Source organism: Sus scrofa, chromosome 1, assembly GCF_000003025.6.
Source record: "Sus scrofa isolate TJ Tabasco breed Duroc chromosome 1, Sscrofa11.1, whole genome shotgun sequence".
Lineage (NCBI taxonomy): Eukaryota > Metazoa > Chordata > Mammalia > Artiodactyla > Suidae > Sus > Sus scrofa.
In genome coordinates, this window is record NC_010443.5 from 130,554,126 (window position 1) to 130,572,653 (window position 18,528).

At 50.4% G+C, this 18,528-nt stretch overlaps 3 protein-coding genes across 3 annotated transcripts in view; 1 reads left to right on the top strand and 2 right to left on the bottom strand.

Moving 5' to 3' along the window:
• DNAJC17 (DnaJ heat shock protein family (Hsp40) member C17) overlaps nucleotides 1–5,108 on the top strand; it is a 42,509-nt gene extending 37,401 nt beyond the window's left edge. The window contains exon 11 of the mRNA XM_001929383.4: nucleotides 4,913–5,108. Within this exon, the coding sequence (XP_001929418.1) occupies nucleotides 4,913–5,035 (123 nt within the window). The 3' untranslated portion in view covers nucleotides 5,036–5,108. The remainder of the gene's footprint in view (nucleotides 1–4,912) is intronic.
• On the bottom strand, nucleotides 75–5,421 carry C1H15orf62 (chromosome 1 C15orf62 homolog). Its single transcript, XM_005659744.3, has 2 exons — nucleotides 2,151–5,421; nucleotides 75–307 (listed from the first exon to the last, which is right to left on the bottom strand). Exons 1-2 carry the CDS (start codon nucleotides 2,659–2,661, stop codon nucleotides 225–227), a joined length of 594 nt encoding a protein of 197 aa, XP_005659801.2. The 5' UTR covers nucleotides 2,662–5,421; the 3' UTR covers nucleotides 75–224.
• GCHFR (GTP cyclohydrolase I feedback regulator) lies at nucleotides 5,098–9,473 on the bottom strand. Its single transcript, NM_001243443.1, has 3 exons — nucleotides 9,328–9,473; nucleotides 7,041–7,135; nucleotides 5,098–5,823 (listed from the first exon to the last, which is right to left on the bottom strand). The coding sequence occupies exons 1-3, from the start codon at nucleotides 9,361–9,363 to the stop codon at nucleotides 5,700–5,702; spliced, it is 255 nt and encodes an 84-aa protein (NP_001230372.1). The 5' UTR covers nucleotides 9,364–9,473; the 3' UTR covers nucleotides 5,098–5,699.

The following is an 18,528-nucleotide window of genomic DNA, read 5'->3' on the forward strand; positions in this document are numbered from 1 at the left end:
CCCACAAATCCTGGTCATGGGGAATACAGTGAGACCAGCAGGTCCGCCAAGCCAAGCAGGACGACGTGATTCCCTTTCCTCTCTGAGTGCCGGGAATTCTTAGACCTGACTTTTCACCCTCTGGCTTCTTGCTGCGGCTCTCACCATCACCCAAAGGTGCTGTCCTGGCCTGCAGGTTGCTTGGCTGTGGTGTGAAGTGTTTGGTGCTGAGGTGACCCGGTGCTTCAGGGAAAGGACCAGTGACAGGTTTTCTTCTTTCTTCCCCAACTTCCTTCCAAGTGTGTCTGTGGCTGCCCCAGACAGGGACCTACAGGCAATTGGAAATATCTCCTCTTTAGAAATGACACTGGTTACCCTGCCGACACTGAGGCGCTGCCTGGTGCCCAACTGGAGGTGAAGCACAGACTTGAGCTGACCCATGCCCAGTGCCAGGTCTTAGTCCTCACAGATCCTCAAAGGCTTACATTCAGCCACATGCACATGCTTACACACACACAGCCCTGGTCACACCCACCCCCATTTTGGTGGGACAAGGGCTCTCTCCTTTCTCTGAAGTGCCTGGGAGTCTGTGGGAGCCTCAGGCTGATGTGTTCCAGCCCCTCTGTGGAGAAGAATGCCCCTCGGGTCAGCAAGGTGTCTGCTCCCATTGCTTCAGGCGTGCCCTCCCCCCACCTCCTACATGCCCCTTAGCCAGGCTGTGAGGATAAGAAGCTCTCTAGAGTATGTCCCAGACCCCGGACAGAGCAGGAAAAGGAACTGGTCTGAGCCTGACTGAGGACCCTTCTCTAGAGACCATTTCCCCACCATTAAGTTTCAGCATTTCACAGCCCCAGTCGACACTCCACAGGCTGTGTTATACAGAACTTTATTCATCATCTCCTGTGCCCATGGGGGAGCCATTCAGCTCAGCACGTCCACACAGGATGAGGGAAGGCCACAGGTTTGGGTCGTGGAGGCAGTGTGCATCCACGCCTCCCTCTCCTTCTGCCATGCCTGCAAAGGCCTGAGTGAAAGAACCACATGCAGCCAGTTTGGCTCTGGCTCCAGATCTTCTTTCCAGGCCTCGGGGTGGGACCATAGCCCCTGTCATCAGAGGTTGTGAGCAGAGCAGAGCTTCTCAGTCCTGGTGAGGATTCTGGAGACCAGCTGTGCCTCTTCACCATAATAGCCAGGAGCTTTGAGTCCATCCCCAATCCAGTCCTCTGATAGCCTCTTAGACACAGGAAGGAGGGAAACCTGCCACCATTTTTGCTGCCTTTCCCGGGGACCCCCATCACTCATAATTCTGGGAGTTCCCCAAAGCCCCCTTCATAAGCTGGCATTCCCTAGAGCCAGCGTCCTTGGGCTCCAGGGGGTGCTCCAGGCAGCTGTGTTGGCACTTTGAGTTTCTCATGCCCCCTTCTCTGCTAGTCATTTGTTGGGCCTTTTTCCTGAGTTACTCTCCATCTCTTCCTGCCTCACTTCCAACTGTGCCAGCCCCCCCTTCCCTCGCAGGCCCCACATGCTTCCCCTAACCCACCAGGCCCCAGGCCATAGTCTAGGCCAGCGCTGCCCAACAGAACTTTCTCCAACAGTGTTAACGCTCATTCTGTGCCATTCAGTGTGGTAGCTGTTAATCATATATGGCTAAACGGAGACATGTAGCTAGTGGCTACCATGTTGGACAAGGTTGGGCCTGGCTCACCTCTCTCTCCTGAGATCTCCTCCTTTCCTCTCCAGCCTGGATTGGAACACTTTTTGCCCAAGCCTGTTTGTAACCTCTCTCTGTTGGCAGTGGTATCAGAGGGAGCTGTTGTGCCTGGTCTGTGTGTCCTCCATTCCCTGACCATGCCTTATGCCGCCCTCCCCCTGCTGGCCTTGGTCCCTCTGGTGGCCATGTGGCCTCCCTTTCCCAACCCAGCTCTCTGCTTTCAGGGCTCCTGCCAGCAGGTGCCCACCCCCCGCACATCTGCAACTTGCCTCTGCACCTCTGTCCCTCCACTCAGGCGTGACTCAGAGGACTGTTCAGGACCCAGAGGGCAAGCAGGATTCCTATCCCTACCTTTTTCTTAATCCACGACTGTCCCCTCCCTCTCTGGGTCCCCAGGCTTCAGGCTCTTCCCGTTGCCCCACCTCTGCCCACCTGCCCCCCATTCAGAAGCTGGACTCACTGGGAAATTGCTCCCTCAGCATCTGTAGAACTTCCTCAAGGAGTGAAATCCCCAGGTCCACTTGGAAGGAGAAGAAGGGATCACTGAGGTCCGGAGCAGGTGTCCTCTGGCAGGGGGGCGTGTCCAGAAGCTCCTCCTCTGTGTATTGGTGAAGGGCTTCCGCCAGGGAGAGCGCAGAGGGCAGGGTCGCTGAGTAGGCAGCGGTGTAGGCCGACGGGGGCTCCAGGATGTTGGGGCAGCTGGAGCTTTCTCGGTAGAGGCGCGGGGGCTTGGGCGGGGCCAGCAGGGTCACCCGGGGCTGCTCGTCCCCCCACAGTGGCAGGCGCCGCCCATCAGGTCTCCCTCTCAGCTCCCTGATGACCTCTCGGTTGCTATACTCCTCGTGGTCCCCACCGGCTGTGCTGGCCTGGCTGAGCACGCTGCCTTGTCGCCGCAGTCGCCTCGGCCGCCCCAGACTCAGCCTCTTGAAGAAGGAGGCGCTGCGGAAGGAGCCTTTCCGCCAGGTCTCCATGGGGCCCTAGGGAGCCAGCAGACTAGCCTGGTACCTCAGAAGCCTGGTTCAAGGGCAGCTGGGGACCATCGGGTCCGCTGGAGCAGTGAATGGTGAGAAGCAGAGGCCTCCAGCTTTCTGTTCAGCACAAGTGTCCTGGATGGTGAGCAGAGGTCCGCGGAAGTGGGTGATCTTGTCTGGGACAGCAGGGAACTGGGAGTTCCTGGTGGGAGTTTCCCAGAGGGACTGGAGTGACCTGGATACTTGACAGGGCAGTGGAAAAACCCTGAGAGGAGGGAAGAGCACTTACGGAGCCTGAGTGAGGGCAGCTCTCCCGCAGTCAGAGGTGGATTTTTCTCCTTCCCCAGCGCAGGGCCTGCCTCTCTGCCGTGGCTCCTGGCCTCTGACTAGTGGCTTGGCTGTGTGCTAGTGTGCGCTGGAGATATGTTGTTGTCTTCAGCTGACTCAGTCAGGTGGGAAGCCCGGTTTCACGCTCTGAGGTAATTGCAGCATCCGCAGGCAGGGACTGGGGCAGCGCAGCCAACACCCCAGGGCACTGGGGAGCGTAAGATTCCTCTGGGGACTCCTGTAGGGGCAGCCCTGCTTTGTGTGTCACCAGCTGCCTCTTGCCTCGCAGCCCCTGTGCCCTAGGCCCTCGCAGGCAGGCCTGGCCCCCCAGCCCCCAGAAGTCTGGGGTGGGGCTCAGGGAGGTGGGGTTAATTGAAAGGCAGGTGTGTGGAATGATTGTTGGGGAAGGAAGAGAGAGACCTGATGCTGGTGTGGGTGACTCAGCCCTGGGACCCGGTGACAGGCCCTCATTAGCAGAGCCTACAGGGATGGGGAAGGAGGCTATAAAGGGCTGGCTCCTCCCAGGGCTGGGCTTGGGGCATGCCAAGGGTGACTTTAGGTTTTCTCAGCAGAGCAGCATTACCTTGGAGAGGGGAGAACTGCCCTCCCCTTGGCCTGACACCAAGTCTGGCTGTTCCATTTCCTCATCCTTCCTCCATTTATTCTGGATGGCCTCAGGGCGGGAAAGGACAATTGTGGGCCAAGGTCCTACTACCTCCAGTTCTTCCCATCAGGCTGCCTGGGCCTCATTTGGGGACCCTCTCTGGGGAAGGGGCTGGGTCAAGCCTAGGACGTAGGCCTGGCTGGGAGGGCAACTCTCCAGCCCTGGAGAGAGGAGGAGGGGTGGGGCTGATAGGAGAAGCAGGGGGATCTGAGTTGAGTAACACTTCCTGGTTCCGTACACCCCTGAGTCCAAACCAGTTGGCCAAGGCCTGGCATCCTAACCCCAGCCACTCCCTTCTTGTTCCTCGGGTCACTGACCACCAGACTTTTTTCCTGGCTTATTCCACAAGGGTGCACTGGCCGGAGGTACAGAAACAGGGCTTAGCAGCTCTCTGCTGTGCAGCCCCCTGGCCTGGCTTGCTCCTGTGCCAGTTCCGCTGGGCTTCGAACAGCTTCATCTGCACTGAGGGAGGAAGTGATTTAAGTCTCACTGCCAACCTTATCAGGGTGTGGGGTTGGTGGCTCAGGGCTGTCTGGTAGAGCTGCCTCCACTCCACAGCCTTGGCCCACTCAGGTAGTTGTTTATTATTCTTTTGATTATTAAAATATCATACCCTTTAATCCCTGACACTGTGCTGACAAGTTCATAAAAGAAAGAGCCACAGGGCCCTGCCCTCCAGGAGCCCTGGTATGTATTTTTAGAGGCAAGCCAGGCTCTTGCTTGTTTCTCTTGGCCTCTGGGGTGAGGCTGAGCGAGGCCATGTCTAGGATAGGGCTCCCTCAGCATCCTCAGCAGAAGCCAGACCACGGGAAGGGTGAGCAGCTGGGAGGGGGCCTTGTTCTCACCTCCACCTGGCAGAGAAGGGTGTGCTTGTATGCCTCTGACAACTCCCCTTCACTGGAAGCCTGTGAGAAGCAGAAGCCATGGGGTGGAGGAAATGAAAAGAGTCAAGGGCCTGGCTAGAGGGTGAGGAAGTGATTCACCGGGAAAAGACTGGAGCTGACTGTAGATGTGAAGGGCCTGGGAAAGAGGAGGTGAGTCCGGGGTGACAGCTGACTGAGATGGGCTGAAGGGGAGCCAGCAGAGAACCTGGCCGGGGGCCTGCTTGCTCGGAAAGAACAAGGGTGAGTTGGAACTGTGGGATGTTCTGGGGTCCTTCCCTTCCTGGACGTCCTCCTTCCTTGACTTTTGGTGGCAGCTTTGCCTCCGAGTCTGTGAGGCTGTGAGCTGACCCCTCCCTGTCCCCCCTCTGTCCTCCAGGGCTCAGTGCTATCCGAAAGGGACTACGAGAGCCTCGTCATGATGCGCATGCGCCAGGCCGCTGAGCGGCAGCAGCTGATTGCCCAGATGCAGCAGGAGGAGCAGGCGGGGCAGCCCACCTAGCCTCCTACCCCAAGCCTTCCCACCCTACAGCCCTTTTCTTACACATCACCAATAAACTTTTCTTTTTTCTTTCTGTTTTTTTTTTAAGAGTCTACCTCTATGGCATACATAGGTGTAGGGTGCAGGCTTGCCCTGTGCATGGCCCCAGTTTCTGGGCTTTGCCTCGGAGGGCCCTACCCAGGCCTGGCTGTCCTTCCTGGGGAGTGGGCAGACCCCCAGGGAGGTACTCCAAGCAGTGAGAGTCAGTGGCCAGAAGAGCAGAGGAGCAACCACTCATCACAGTTCTTTATTGGCTTGGACTAGCTATGCAGGACCCACCTGCCCAGTCCTGGAGCCATGCCATGCGGCGGACAACCAACTCACTGCCAGGGGCAGCCTGGCTCTTGCCAGCCCCTCAGTCTGCCACAGGACAGGGTCTCCTCCAGGCCCTGCACCAGGTCTGAAGCTGGAGGGGCAGCTGGGGCACCAGGACCAGGGGCTCTGCTCTCCCCCACAGGCCAAGGCAGGTTTCTGAGAAGGCCATTCATTGCCAGTGGTGCTGGGTGGAGGAAAATGACGATTTGTGAAGAACGGGCAGGATAGTAAGTGAGGCAGGGGCTTGGGGTCGGCACCCGTGGCAGCCATTCCAAAGAAGGGGTGCCAGTCGCTCTTCATTGTGAGAGGGTCACTCCTTGTGCAGGCACCACACCAGCGTCTGGCCCACCCCTGTCATGCTCAGCACACGGAAGCCCCTACGTTCCAGCTTGTCCAGGACTATTCGAGGAGGGTCGTTGACATAGTACTCACAACTGCCAAGAGAAGAATTGTGGTATGAGGAGGTACGCAGTGCAGCCCCATGTACAGACCCAGTTTCTGCTGCAGATCAGGCCTGATCAGGGATACTCCTACCAGGGACTGAGGTTTTCTGGGTGCCCAGCTGACTACGCATTCGCTGCCCCCTCACCTGCTAAGCACTTTGCATCATCTCATTTATTCCTCCCAACAACCTCAAGCAGGTACTACAGTTGTGCCCATTTTATAAGTGAGCAAACAGAGGGGTAAAGCGGCTTTCCCGATGTCATCCAGATAGTAGAACCTGCAACAGGCCACATGCCCGGGGTTACTGACCATTCAGCAGGAGCGGCCTCCTCTCCCTGACCTCTGCCCTCTTGCTGCCTGGCTGTCCTACAGTCATGAACGATAAGGTTGGCCCCCAAGAGCTCCTTCCTCTGGGTGCCACTCCCTAGCATGGAGAATTCTTGGTTTCCCTTCTTTCAGGGTTAATTGGTTCTAAAGGGCCATTGAGCATATAAAGGGCTGGCCATGTCAGAGACAAAAACCTCCTGGCAAAGGGATGGAGTTGGCTTAAGCCCTCTGACCCTGACCAAGGGGCTGGGACCAGCTTGCCTCCTCCGCCTTCTTTTAACTGGGGGGAACTCTGGCGATTCTTCTCAGGAGTTCGAGCCTGTGTAGCCAGGGTTTTTCCTTCCTACAGGGTAGGAAGGAGCGAGGGACAGAAAAGGAAGCAGCAGGCACTGTTTAGACTTTGGAGCTCTTATGAAGGAGGCCAAGGGATGTGGCCAAGTCCCCAAGCATCAGCTGAAGTGGAAGCAAGACCCATGTTTCTAGGGCTTAGCTTTGTCACTCAACCAGCTCTTCAAGGCAGAGGCCTTTCTCTGTGCCTGTCTTTGCCTCCATGGGGTCTAGCTTAGAAATGAGAGAACAGGGCAAGGAGCAGCCCATTTGGGAGTCCTGTACTCAGGGACCTGGCCTCTGTTCTGGGACTTTGTCCAGGGGTTCTCTTGGGAAGGGAGGGCCAGTGGGAAGACTCTCAGATCAGGCCTGGGGGGTTGTGGGAGAGCGGGCAGATGGAGCCCACCCTACAGAGGACAGAGCCCCAGGATGCAGTCAGAGGGGCCCTGAGGCTGGGCAGTGGCATTGTCCTGGGCTTGGTGGTTGTGTAATAGGAACAAGGGCAGGACTCGGGGCTGGCAGGGAGAAGATCCTTAGGAATACTACTACTTACAAGTTGTTTCCTAGGACACTTCTTTTTGAGGCTCCTAGATGCTGCATCAGTTCTGGATCCGAGTGCTCATCACCCACCATGGTGGGGCCCACCTCCTGCAAGGTAAGCCACAGTGGCTGCTTGGCTGGCTGCCAGATAGAGGTAAATGATCTCACCTCTCCTTCCTCCCCTGCCTGCTGGCTCTGAGCCACCTTCAGTTAAAGGCTGGAGAGGAAGGGAAGGAATCTTGGGTCTAAACACAAGCTGGGAAGGGGTGAAGTCCACCAGTGATGAGACTGAGCAGTGTGGGCTCCCTGTCCCCTCTTAGCTGGGCAATACCTAACTACTGGCACGTTCATGCCAGGCACCATCACCCGTATCTGTGTATCAGAGTCACCTGGAGAATAGAGAAATGAGGACATATGTCCACAGGACAGCTTGCACACAAATGTTCACAGTAGCATTATTCATGATAACCAAAAGGTGAAAACCAAAAGTAATGAACAGTGGATAAATAGAATGTGGTAAAGCAATTCAATGGAATTTTACTTGACAATAAGAAAGAATGAGTACTGGAATTCCCTGATGGCTCAGCAGGCTAATGATCTGCTGCTGTCGCTGCTATGCCTTGGGTTTCAGCTGTGGCACAGGTTTGGTCCCTGGCCCGGAAACTTGTGCATGCCTTGGGAGCAGCCCCCAAAAAATAATGAGTACTGATGCATATGAATGAACCTTAAAAACATCATGTAGGTGAAAGAGACCGCATATTATGACAGAAAGTAAATGAGTGGTTACCTGGGGTTGAGGGGCCCAGGAGCAATGAGGAGTGACAGCTGAGGTACAGGGTGTAGGTACAGGGTTTCTTTTCAAGGTGATGGAAAAGCCTAAAGTTGCCTATGGTGATGGTTGCACAATTCTCAATAAACCAAAACAAAACCCACTGCCATCGAATTGTATACTTTAAATTGGTGAATTCTATGATTATATGTATTTTATGTCAATAAAACTGTTATTTGCCTGAGAATCACTGAGTTCCCAAGCTTCAGGCTTAAAGAGTGCTTCTAGAGGTTTGTCAAGAGACCCAGAAGCATACATTTTAACAACTACACAGCTGACTGGGTTTTTTGTCTGTTTGGTTTTGGGTTTGTTTTTGTTTTTTGTCTTTTTAGGGCAGCACCCAGGGTGTTTGGAGGTTCCCAGGCTAGGAGTCAAATCATAGCTTTAGCTGCCGGCCTACCCCACAGCCACAGCAACACAGGATCTGAGTGGCATCTTCTGCCTACACCACAGCTCACGGCAACATGGGATCATTTTAACCCACTGAGCAAGGCCAGGGATCAAACCTTCGTCCTCGTGGATGCTAGTCTATTCGTTTCTGCTGCCCCACAATGGGAACCCCCTAACTGGTTCTTAAAACACTGTGACACTGCCAAGACCCCTCCTGTCCAATGGTGAGCCCACCTGCTATTTCCTGCATCCCAAGGGAGCTGGGTACTCTCTGATGGACCCTCCAAGCCCTGGGGAGGGAGAGGGCAGAAGAACAAACATCCTGCTGCCCATCTGGGGGACCCAGTCATATTCAGAAACTAATAGGGGATTCCTGGAGCGGCCAGCATCTTCTTTTTTGCAGAGTAAACTGAAAAGGGGCGTGGCTTTTGATGGTGCCTGGTTTTCTTAAACCTCTAACCCCATGGGCTGTCTCTGGTTCTTCTCTTCCTTTCCTAAGGCCTCAGGGAGAGCTTTTCCTGGAAGTGCCTAAGGGTGCAGCTAGTAGCTGTGGGTGAGGTCACTTGGCACAGGTGTTTGAGCATCTTCATCCTTTCCTTTCCCAAACCTCTTTCCCTTGGGTTAGTCCCCACCCCATGCCGCGCATAGCGGTTCTGTGTAGGGCAGTGGATGCTGCACGTGTGAGACCGGAACTTCCTGGGTCCCCCCGGAGTCTCCGATCTCCTGCAGGCAGGTAGGACTGGAGCCGCAGGCGCCTGCAGCTTGCTTGGTGGCGGGGAGGACATGCACCTGGCCCCCTTCGCGGCCTTGAGGCGCCGGGCCGCAGGAGCTCGCAGAGTCCCTGGATCCCGCCTGGGTTCGATCCACAGCCTCCCTCCCCCGCGGGCCGGGGGGCGTGTCCCGGGTAGCTTCCGGGTCCAGCCTTCAGAGGGCATGGCCCTGGATAGAGGCACCAATGTGCGGTCTGCAGCGCCGTCCTGCCCCCCCCCGCCCCCCGGCTCTCTCCCTCCACCCCATGCTCCTGGCCGTGGCCCCGGCCCAACGCCAACTTCCAAGAACAGCGGACAGATAACTAACTCACCATGCGGATCTGGGTGCTGATGAGCAGGTAGGGCATGGTGGGCACGACCCGGCCGGGCTACCTCTCTGCCCTTTAGGCCAGCGCGGACTCCAGCCGCTTGTACTTGGTCTGCAACCCTCCGCCCGGAGTCCGGTTACTCTGGCTGTGGCCTCCGGCGACGCCAATCCCAGAGCGCCTAGTCCGTGACCGCCAGCGGCCGACCAATCAGGAACGTTTGCCCGTGACGCGCCCCGAAGCTCAGCGATTCGGGTCCTGCCCCCTACCCTCCTGCTACGCACTGGGACCCGCCCAGCCAGCTACCTTCTTCCTCAGATCTTCCGGAGACCAGGAGGGGGCTGTGTGTTGGGGAGGCCGCCCCTGCACCCCCGCACTGAAGGCTGGGGTAGCCCGCCGGGCTCGGCTGGCTGGGGGGCCGTGGCGCTCTGCTCGCTAGTTGACTTTGCACTCTGTTACTGCAACGCCTGCAGAGTAACAGGTTCCAAAGTCGTGCTGGTCCCTCCTACCCCCCCACCCCCCCACACCACCACCACCACCCAGTGAAATGGAGCAGGGAGCAAATAGCGACCCTACTGAGGCTTCCTAAGCTCCTGCCTATCCCACCCAGTGACGTTTCTAAAGCATTTAGCGGATCCCCACTTCCTGGCCCCAAGACTGTCTCCTGAGATTCCTTCAGTGCTTCAGCAATTGCTTTGGGTGCACTTACGCATTCCCGCCTCTGACTTTAATTCTTAGTACAGCGGCGGAAGCTTGCACTTCTGTGGCCCTGTAGGTAAATCCGTAAAGGGAACTGAGCGGTTGGCTGAGCTCCAGGCCTGAAGGGACTAAAACTAATGGAATCTGGACCTCAGTTCTCAGAGCTTCCCTCGAATCTGGAGAGACCCGGCACCATGAGCAAGAGATCACAAGGCAACATTTGGGGGAAAAAAAATTTCCTCACACAAGCCACCAAAGAGAGAGCAGCGAGTTTAACTCCCGTTTCCACCCCCTCATCTGGATGTATCAAAATCTGACAGCTCAATTTTTTTTTTTTTTTTTTTTTTTTGCTTTTTTGCCTTTTTAAGGCCGCACCTGCAGCATATGGAGATTCCCAGGCTAGGGGTCTAATCGGAGCTGTAGCCATTGGCCTACGCCAGAGCCACAGCAACGCCAAATCGGAGCTCCGTCTGCAACCCACACCACAGCTCACGGCAACGCTGGATCCTTAACCCACTGAGCAAGGCCAGAGATGGAACCACAACCTCATGATTCCTAGTCGGATTCGCTTCCGCTGCACCACGACAGGAACTCTGGACAGAGCAACATTCTTTATCTGCCTCGTTGTGATTGGTTCTCTAAAAAGCAAAGCCAAATGAAGACAGGCTGTAACCTTCCCTCCCAGGCCCCTGAAAAATCTTCATTTCACCGAAGGACACTCATAGGGCATGCTCAGAACTTTCAGCACAGTGATGGATGTGAAGAGAGGTACAAGGAAAATGGAAAATTGTAATCCTAAAGAATCCTTACTGTTTATTATCCTCTACTCTCTAACCCTATTATCTACCTCCAAGACCAACAGTTTAGCTAGAAAGAAAAGACATGTTTGTGCTCAAAAAAGGATTTGGTAAACTGACAAATGATCAATGCCCAGGACATATAGAGAATGCATGCCAATTAGAAAAAGATAAATGAGTAGAAGAAACATGGGCAAGTGACTCCAGTAGGCACTTTTCAAAAGAGAGAGTGGAAATGACCAACAAACATATAACATGATGTTCAATATCATTAGAAATCCCAGAAATGCCAGTTAAACCCCAATGAGATACTGCTTTACAGATTTCCCAAAAGATAAGAAATCAAAATTTGTAAGCATCATATATTGGGTGAAGATGTCTAACAACTGAAACATTGTTGGGGGGATTCTCTTGTGGTGCAGCAGGTTAAGGATCTGGCATTTTCATGGTAGCAGCTCAGGTCACGGCTGTGGTGCAGTTTCCATTCCTGGCCCAGGAAATTCCATTTGCCTCAGGCATGCCGCTTCTGCCCTCCCTGCCAAAAAAAGAAAAGAAATATTACTGTTAGGATTGCAAATTGTTATAGACTGATACAATCACCTTGGAAAACAAATTGGCATCACCTAATAAAGTTTAAGATATGCATCACTGTGACCTACCAAACCTCTCCTAGATAAACCTAGGAAAACTCACTGACCACAGCACTGTTTGTAATTAGCAAAAAACCCTGGAAATAGTCTTTATGGCCATCAGAAGTGGAATAAGGTTTTTTGTCTTTATATATATATATATATATATATATATATTTTTTTTTTTTTTTTTTTTTTGTCTTTTTAGGGCTGCACCTGAGGCATATGGATGTTCCCAGGCTAGGGGTCTATCGGAGCTGTAGTCGCCAGCCTACGCCAGAGCCACAGCAATGCGGGACCCAGTGGTATCCGAGACCTACACCACAGCTCATAGCAATGCCAGATCCTTAACCCACTGAGCAAGGCCAGGGATCAAACCTGAAACCTCATGGTAACTAGTTGGGCTCATTAACCACTGAGCCACTGCAAGAATTCCTCCTCTTTTTTCTTTGGCTGCACCCACAGCTTGCAGAAGTTCCAGGGCCAGGGATTGTACCTCCGCCACAGCAGTGGCAACACCAGACCCTTAACCTGCTGTGCCACCAGGGAATTCCTAGAGTAAATTTTTGGTTGATTCTTACAATAAAAACTATAGCAATGAAAATGCTGAATGAAACAGTTAATCTTGGAAAAATACAGAATCTGTTTACCTCAAGTTCACAAACTTGCAAAATTAAGTGGTAGATGGTTTTGAGATAAAAACATATACTCAAATTATAAAGGAAAGAAAATGATAAATGTAACATTTAGAGTAATGGTTATCTCTGAAAGAGATGGGATGGAGACAGGCAGTGTTCTTAAAAGACAAAATCAATGTTCTCTTTCATACACTAGGACAAGGGAGCAAAGGATTATGAATGCACTCCTTTTTTTTTTTTCTTTTTTGGCCACTCCATGGCATATGGAGTTCCCCAGGCCAGGATCAGATCTGAGCCTCAGCTGGGCAACACTGGATCCTTTAACCCACTGCACCAGGCAGGGGATCCTATGCTATGCATCCTGTGCTGAAGAGAGAGACATCACCGATCTCATTGTGCCACAGGGAAAACTCCTGTACTCAATTTTTATGCACATATTATAAATATTCTTTTGTAGGAGTTCCCATTGATGTGCAGCAGAAACGAATCCCACTAGGAAACATGAGGTTGCAGGTTCAATCCCTGGCCTTGCTCAGGGAGTTGAGGATCTCGTGCTGCTGTGAGCTGTGGTGTGGGTCGCAGACACCGTTCATATCTGATGTTGCTGTGGCTGTGGTGTAGGCTGGAGGCTGTAGATTTGACCCCTAGCCTGGGAACCTCCATATGCCACAGGTGCGGCCCTGGAAAGCAAAAAATAAGTAAGTAAATAAATAAATATTCTTTTGTAGCCATTAGGTATTTTATAAGATTTTTTTTTCTTTTTTAGTGTCAAGTACCTTAGAGGTTAGACACAAGAGGTAAGGCCATCATAAAGGCATATGCTGTCTCTCTTAAAAGAGCCAGGCACATGAGGCTCTCATGTTCTAGGCAGAGAGCAGGACAGGGGCTCAGGGTCTACTCTGCTCTCTTCTCTCAGGCTGGGCTGTGGATGGCTGGGGAATAGACATGAGGGCAGTGCCTATCTCAGACTGCCAGGGATTTATTACATTTGCAAGACAGGTCTGCAGATGCAGTATAAGATAGGGTGCTCCATGCAGAATCACCCACCCCATTACTGATTGCCCTGGCAGATTCATGCCCTCCAGATAACATTTTTAATATCCAGCAGGAAATGAATTCCCCCGCTCGGTCTTCCCATTTGGTCTCACCTCTCGCCACGATCGGTTTATCTGGCAGATCTTCTCTGTAAAAAGAGAGGAAATTGTTCTTCTACAACTCAGCTTTTCATTGTGAAAGTGAACTGTGCCCACAGGGTTAACTTTAACAAAGGCTTGTGACTAGCAGGAATTCTTTTTTAAAAAAATCTTTTTGGAGTTCCCATTGTGGTGCAGCGGAAACGAATCCGACTAGGAACCATGAGGTTTAGGGTTCCATCCCTGGCCTCGCTCAGTGGGGTAAGGATCAGGTGTTGCCGTGAGCTGTGGTGTAGTTCGCAGATGCGGCTTGGATCTGGTGTTTCTGTGTCTCTGTCGTAGGCCAGCAGCTACAGCTCCAATTTGACCCCTAGCCTGGGAACCTCCATATGCCACGGGTGCGGCCCTAAAAAGACAAAAGAAAAAAAAGATCTTTTTTAGGTAGAGTTGATTTACAATGTTCCATCAATTTCTGCTATACAGCAAAGTGAACCCAGGTACACATACATTCTTTTTCTCATATTATCCTCCATCATGTTCCATCACAAGTGATTGGATATAGTTCCCTATGCTGTACAGCAGAATCTCATTGCTTGTCCACTCCAAATGCAATAGTTTGCATCTATTAACCCCAAACTCCCAGTCCATCCCACTCCCTCCCCCTACCTGTTGGAAACCATAAGTCTGTTCTCCATGTCTGTGAGTTTATTGCTTTTCTGTAGATGGGTTCATTTGTGCCATACATTAGGTTCCAGATATAAGCGATATCATATGGTATTTGTCTTTCTCTTTCTGACTTACTTCACTTAGTGTGAGAAGTTAAGTTCCATCCATGTTGCTGCAAATGGCATTTTTTGTTCTTTTTTATTTTTAATTTAAATTTAATTTTATTTTATTGCTTTTTAAGGCCGAACCCATGGCATATGGAGGTTCCCAGGCTAGGGGTCTAATCAGAGTTACAGCTGCTGGCCCATGCCACAGCCACAGCAACGCCAGATCTGTGGCCTACACCACAGCTCATGGCAATGCTGGATCCTTAACCTGCTGAGAGAGGCCAGGGATTGAACCTGTAACCTCATGGTTCCTAGTCAGATTCATTTCCGCTGCACCACGATGGGAACTCCCATTTTTTTTTATGGTTGAGTAGTATTCCATTGTAGATATGTACCACATCTTCTTAATCCATTCTCTCTCGATGGACATATGTGTTGTTTCCATGTCTTGGTTATTGTGAATAGTGCTGCAATGAATATAGGGGGTGCATGTATTTTTTGTTGTGAGCCACATGAGAAGTCCAAAGGGGTGCATGTATTCATTGAATGAAAATTTTGTCTGGATATATGCCCAGGAATGGGATTGCTGGAACATATTGTAATTCTATATTTAGTCTCTTGAGGTACCTCCATAGTGTTTTCCATAGTGGTTGTACTAATTTAAATCCCACCAACAGTGTAGGAGGGTTCCCTTTCTCCACACCCTCTCCAGCATTTGTTATTTGTAGACTTTTTTTTTTTTTTTTTTGTCTTTTTAGGGCTGCACCCTCAGCACATGGAGATTCTCAGGCTAAGCATTGAGTTGGAGCTATAGCTGCTGGCCTATGCCACAGCCACAGTAATGTGAGATCTGAGCTGCATCTTTGACCTACACCACAGGTCATGGCCACACCAGATCCTTAACCCAATGAGCAAGGCCAAGGATCAAACCTTCATCCTTATGGAAGCTAGTCAGATTCGTTTCTGCTGAGCCACGATGGGAACTCCTATTTGTAGGCTTATTAATAATAGCCTTTCTGACCTGTGTGAGGTGGTACCTCATTGTAGTTTTGATTTGTATTTCTCTAATAATTAGTGATGTTGAGCATTTTTTCATGTGCCTATTGGCCATCCATGTGTCTTCTTTGGAGAAATGTCTATTCAGGTCTTCTGCCCATTTTTCAATTGGTTTTTTTGCTGTTGAGTTTATGAGTTGTTTGTATATTTTGGAGATTAAGCCCTTGTTGGTTGACATAAGAAACGTTTGTATGGTTGATTTCAGAGAATATTTTGCCTATGTTCTCTTCTAGGAGTTTGATGGTGTCTTGTCTGATGTTTAAGTCTTTAAGCCATTTTGAATTTATTTTTGTGCATGGTGTGAGGGTGTGTTCCAATTTCATTGATTTACATGCAGCTGTCCAGTTTTCCCAGTACCACTTGCTGAAGAGACTGTTTTTTTCTCCTTTTATATTCTTGCCTCCTTTGTCGAAGATTAATAGAACATAGGTGTCTGTGTTTATTTCTGGGTTCTCTGTTCTGTTCCATTGGCCTGTATGTCTGTTTTTGTACAGTACCACACTGCCTTTTTTTTTTTTTTTTTTTTTTTTTTTTTTTTGTCTTTTTGCCTTTTCTAGGGCCGCTCTCGCAACATATGGAGATTCCCAGGCTAGGGGTCTAATCGGAGCTGTAGCCACCAGCCCATGCCAGAGCCACAGCAACTCGGGATCTGAGCTGCATCTGCAACCTACACCACAGCTTATGGCTACACCGGATCCTTAACCCACTGAGCAAGGCCAGGGACTGAACCTGCAACCTTGTGGTTCCTAGTCGGATTCGTTAACCACTGTGCCACGATAGGAACTCCAGTACCACATTGTCTTGATTACTATGTTTTGTAATATTGTATGAAGTCTAGGAGAGTTATGCCTCCTGATTGATTTTTTTTTTTGAGAATTCTCCAGCCTGTTTTACAAAACAACAGATAAGACAACAGCTTGTTAACACCCCTCTGCTTGTAAACTGCCTCCACTGATTAAGCTAGCTTTAGTTTGTTTGTTTTTTTTCCTTTCTTTAATTGCATACCCTCCAAGCATCATATAGCCTAGGTAACATATCAGAAGACTCATTAGTCACCTCTATAGATAACACCTCTGAAGTATGAGACGCTATTGTAATGGGGGGCTTATGTTGTTTTTTAGGAAATTGGAGTCATCTCTTGATCAGTTCAAGCTGGCTAAGACTGGTTGAGCCCACTGACCCTAAAAGTGAGCCTGCACAGGTGTCCAGTGAACCACCTTTTGACCTAAGAGTGCCAAAACTTCACCTCAGACCATGCTAAGAACCTCCATTTTTGAACATGCATCCTATGAAGAAGCATATAATCCAGATATGCCTGTGCAGAATATTGTTTACCTCCCCTTCTCCTCCCACCAGTCACCTTTCCCCATGCTTAAGACCACTCTGCTTCTTTAAAAAGGAATATATGGGGAGCTCCCGTCGTGGCTCAGTGGTTAACGAATCGAACTAGGAACCCTGAAGTTGCGGGTTCGATCCCTGGCCTTGCTCAGTGGGTTAAGGATCTGGCATTGCCATGAGCTGTGGTGTAGGTTGCAAACACAGCTCGGATCCCAAGTTGCTGTGGCTCCGGTGGCTGCAGCTCTGATTCGATCCCTAGCCTAGGAACCTCCATATGCCGCGGGAGCGGCCCAAGAAATGGCAAAAAAAAAAAAAGACATAAAAAGGAATATATGTGTATATAACATATTAAATGTATCTCTATATATATACACACGTATATGTGTATGTGTATGTATGTGTATATGCCACACCCATAGCACGCGAAAGTTCCTGGACCAGGGATAGATCCCATACCACAGCAATAACCAGGGCCACGGCAGAGACAAAGAGGTAGATAAGCTACAGAGCCATCAAGGAACTCCCAAGACAACCCTGGTTTTTTTTTTCTTTCCCATAAATATCGCAAGCCCCTTGCCTTTAGGGAGGCAGAGCTGAGATTTGTTCTCTTGTCTCCTGGTGTCTCTTGGCTGCCTTGTGAATGTATTCTTTCTGCTGCAAATTTCTGTGTCTTGGCATTTGGCTTGCCATGTGTTGGGCAAACAAGCCTGGTTTTGTAACAAAAGCATTGTCAGTGTGACCGGGTCTGGATATTGGTCATTCTTTATTCCTTCCTTCCTCCATTCAGCTTTTATGGACAGCTTTTGCTTTAAGGCTGTGCTAGTCATGAATCAGGCATGAATCCTATTCTGGAAGAGTGAGCAGTCCAATGGCCTAGACAGACTAGAATGCAAATAATCATGGAACCAATTGTTGCCTCAAAAGCAAAGAAAGATAAAAAAAAATATTAATTCCACCAAGCAGGTGGTCAGGGAAGTTTTCCTAGAGGAAATGAGTTTTCATTCCCACCAAAGTAAATATTTTTTCTTTTTCTTTTTTCTTTGTCTTTTCCTTTTTTTTTTTTCTTTTTTTTTTTCTTTTTAGGGTCACACCCGTGGCATATGGAGGTTCCCAGGCTAGGGATCAAATGGAGCTACAGCCATTGGCCTACACCACAGCCACAGCAACATAGGATCTGAGCCGCGTCTGCAACCTACACCAGAGCTCATGGCAACGCCGCATCCTTAACCCACTGAGCGAGGCCAGGGATCGAACCCTGCAACCTCACTGTTACTAGTTGGATTCATTTCCGCTGCGCCATGACAGGAACTCCAATATTTTTTCTTTTTTTTTTTAAATTTTTTTTTGTCTTTTTGCCCTTTCTAGGGCCACTCCTGTGGCATGTGGAGGTTACCAGGCTAGGGGTCTAATCAGATCTGTAGCCACCGGAGCCACAGCAACTTGGGATCCGAGCCTCATATGCAACCTACAGCACAGCTCATGGCAATGCCGGATCCTTAACCCACTGAGCAAGGCCAGGGATCGAACCCACAACCTCATGGTTCCTAGTTAGATTCATTAACCACTGCACCACGACGGGAACTCTGAATATTTTTTCTTATTAAAAAGAAATATATACTTACTTCAGTAACTTGAGGAAAAAATACGGAAAAGATATAAAAAACATTATTTTCTTACCACCAATAAAGTTACCCTTAGTGTATCTCAAGAGGTTCTAATTAAACCAAATCCTTAAGCGGTAGTAGGAGGTATTGGTGAAGTTCTATTCCTTAGTATTCCTTAGGCTGTGAGATGGGTACACCTCGCTTTTAAATGATTCTTTACTTTTTTTGTTACTTTTTATGGCTGCTAGGGGTCCAATTGGAGCTGTAGCTGCCTACATCACAGCCACAACAAGCCAGATCCCAGCCAAGTCCGTTACCTACACCACAGCTCATGTTCAGGGCAATGCAGACACCTTAACCTACTGAATAAGGCCAAGAATCAAATCTTATACTCATGGATACTAGTCGGATTCACGACCACTAAACCATGATGGGAACTCATCAAAGGTACTTTTATATGTGTAAAATACCTCACGATTTAAAAGTAAATCAATGTAATATCTAGTCAAGGATTTGGAGAGGGCTGGTCCAGATATTTCA

Excerpts from the sequence above, each read along its gene's own strand:
- C1H15orf62 (XM_005659744.3), bottom strand. The coding sequence starts at position 2,661 with ATGGAGACCTGGCGGAAAGGCTCCTTCCGCAGCGCCTCCTTCTTCAAG. Across the intron at positions 308-2,150 it reads GCTGAGGGAGCAATTTCCCA|GTCCCTGTCTGGGGCAGCCA; the intron begins GTGAGTCCAGCT and ends AATTGCCTGTAG.
- GCHFR (NM_001243443.1), bottom strand. The coding sequence starts at position 9,363 with ATGCCCTACCTGCTCATCAGCACCCAGATCCGCATG. Across the intron at positions 7,136-9,327 it reads TCAGCACCCAGATCCGCATG|GAGGTGGGCCCCACCATGGT; the intron begins GTGAGTTAGTTA and ends CTTACCTTGCAG. Across the intron at positions 5,824-7,040 it reads AGTGTCCTAGGAAACAACTT|TTGTGAGTACTATGTCAACG; the intron begins GTAAGTAGTAGT and ends TTCTCTTGGCAG.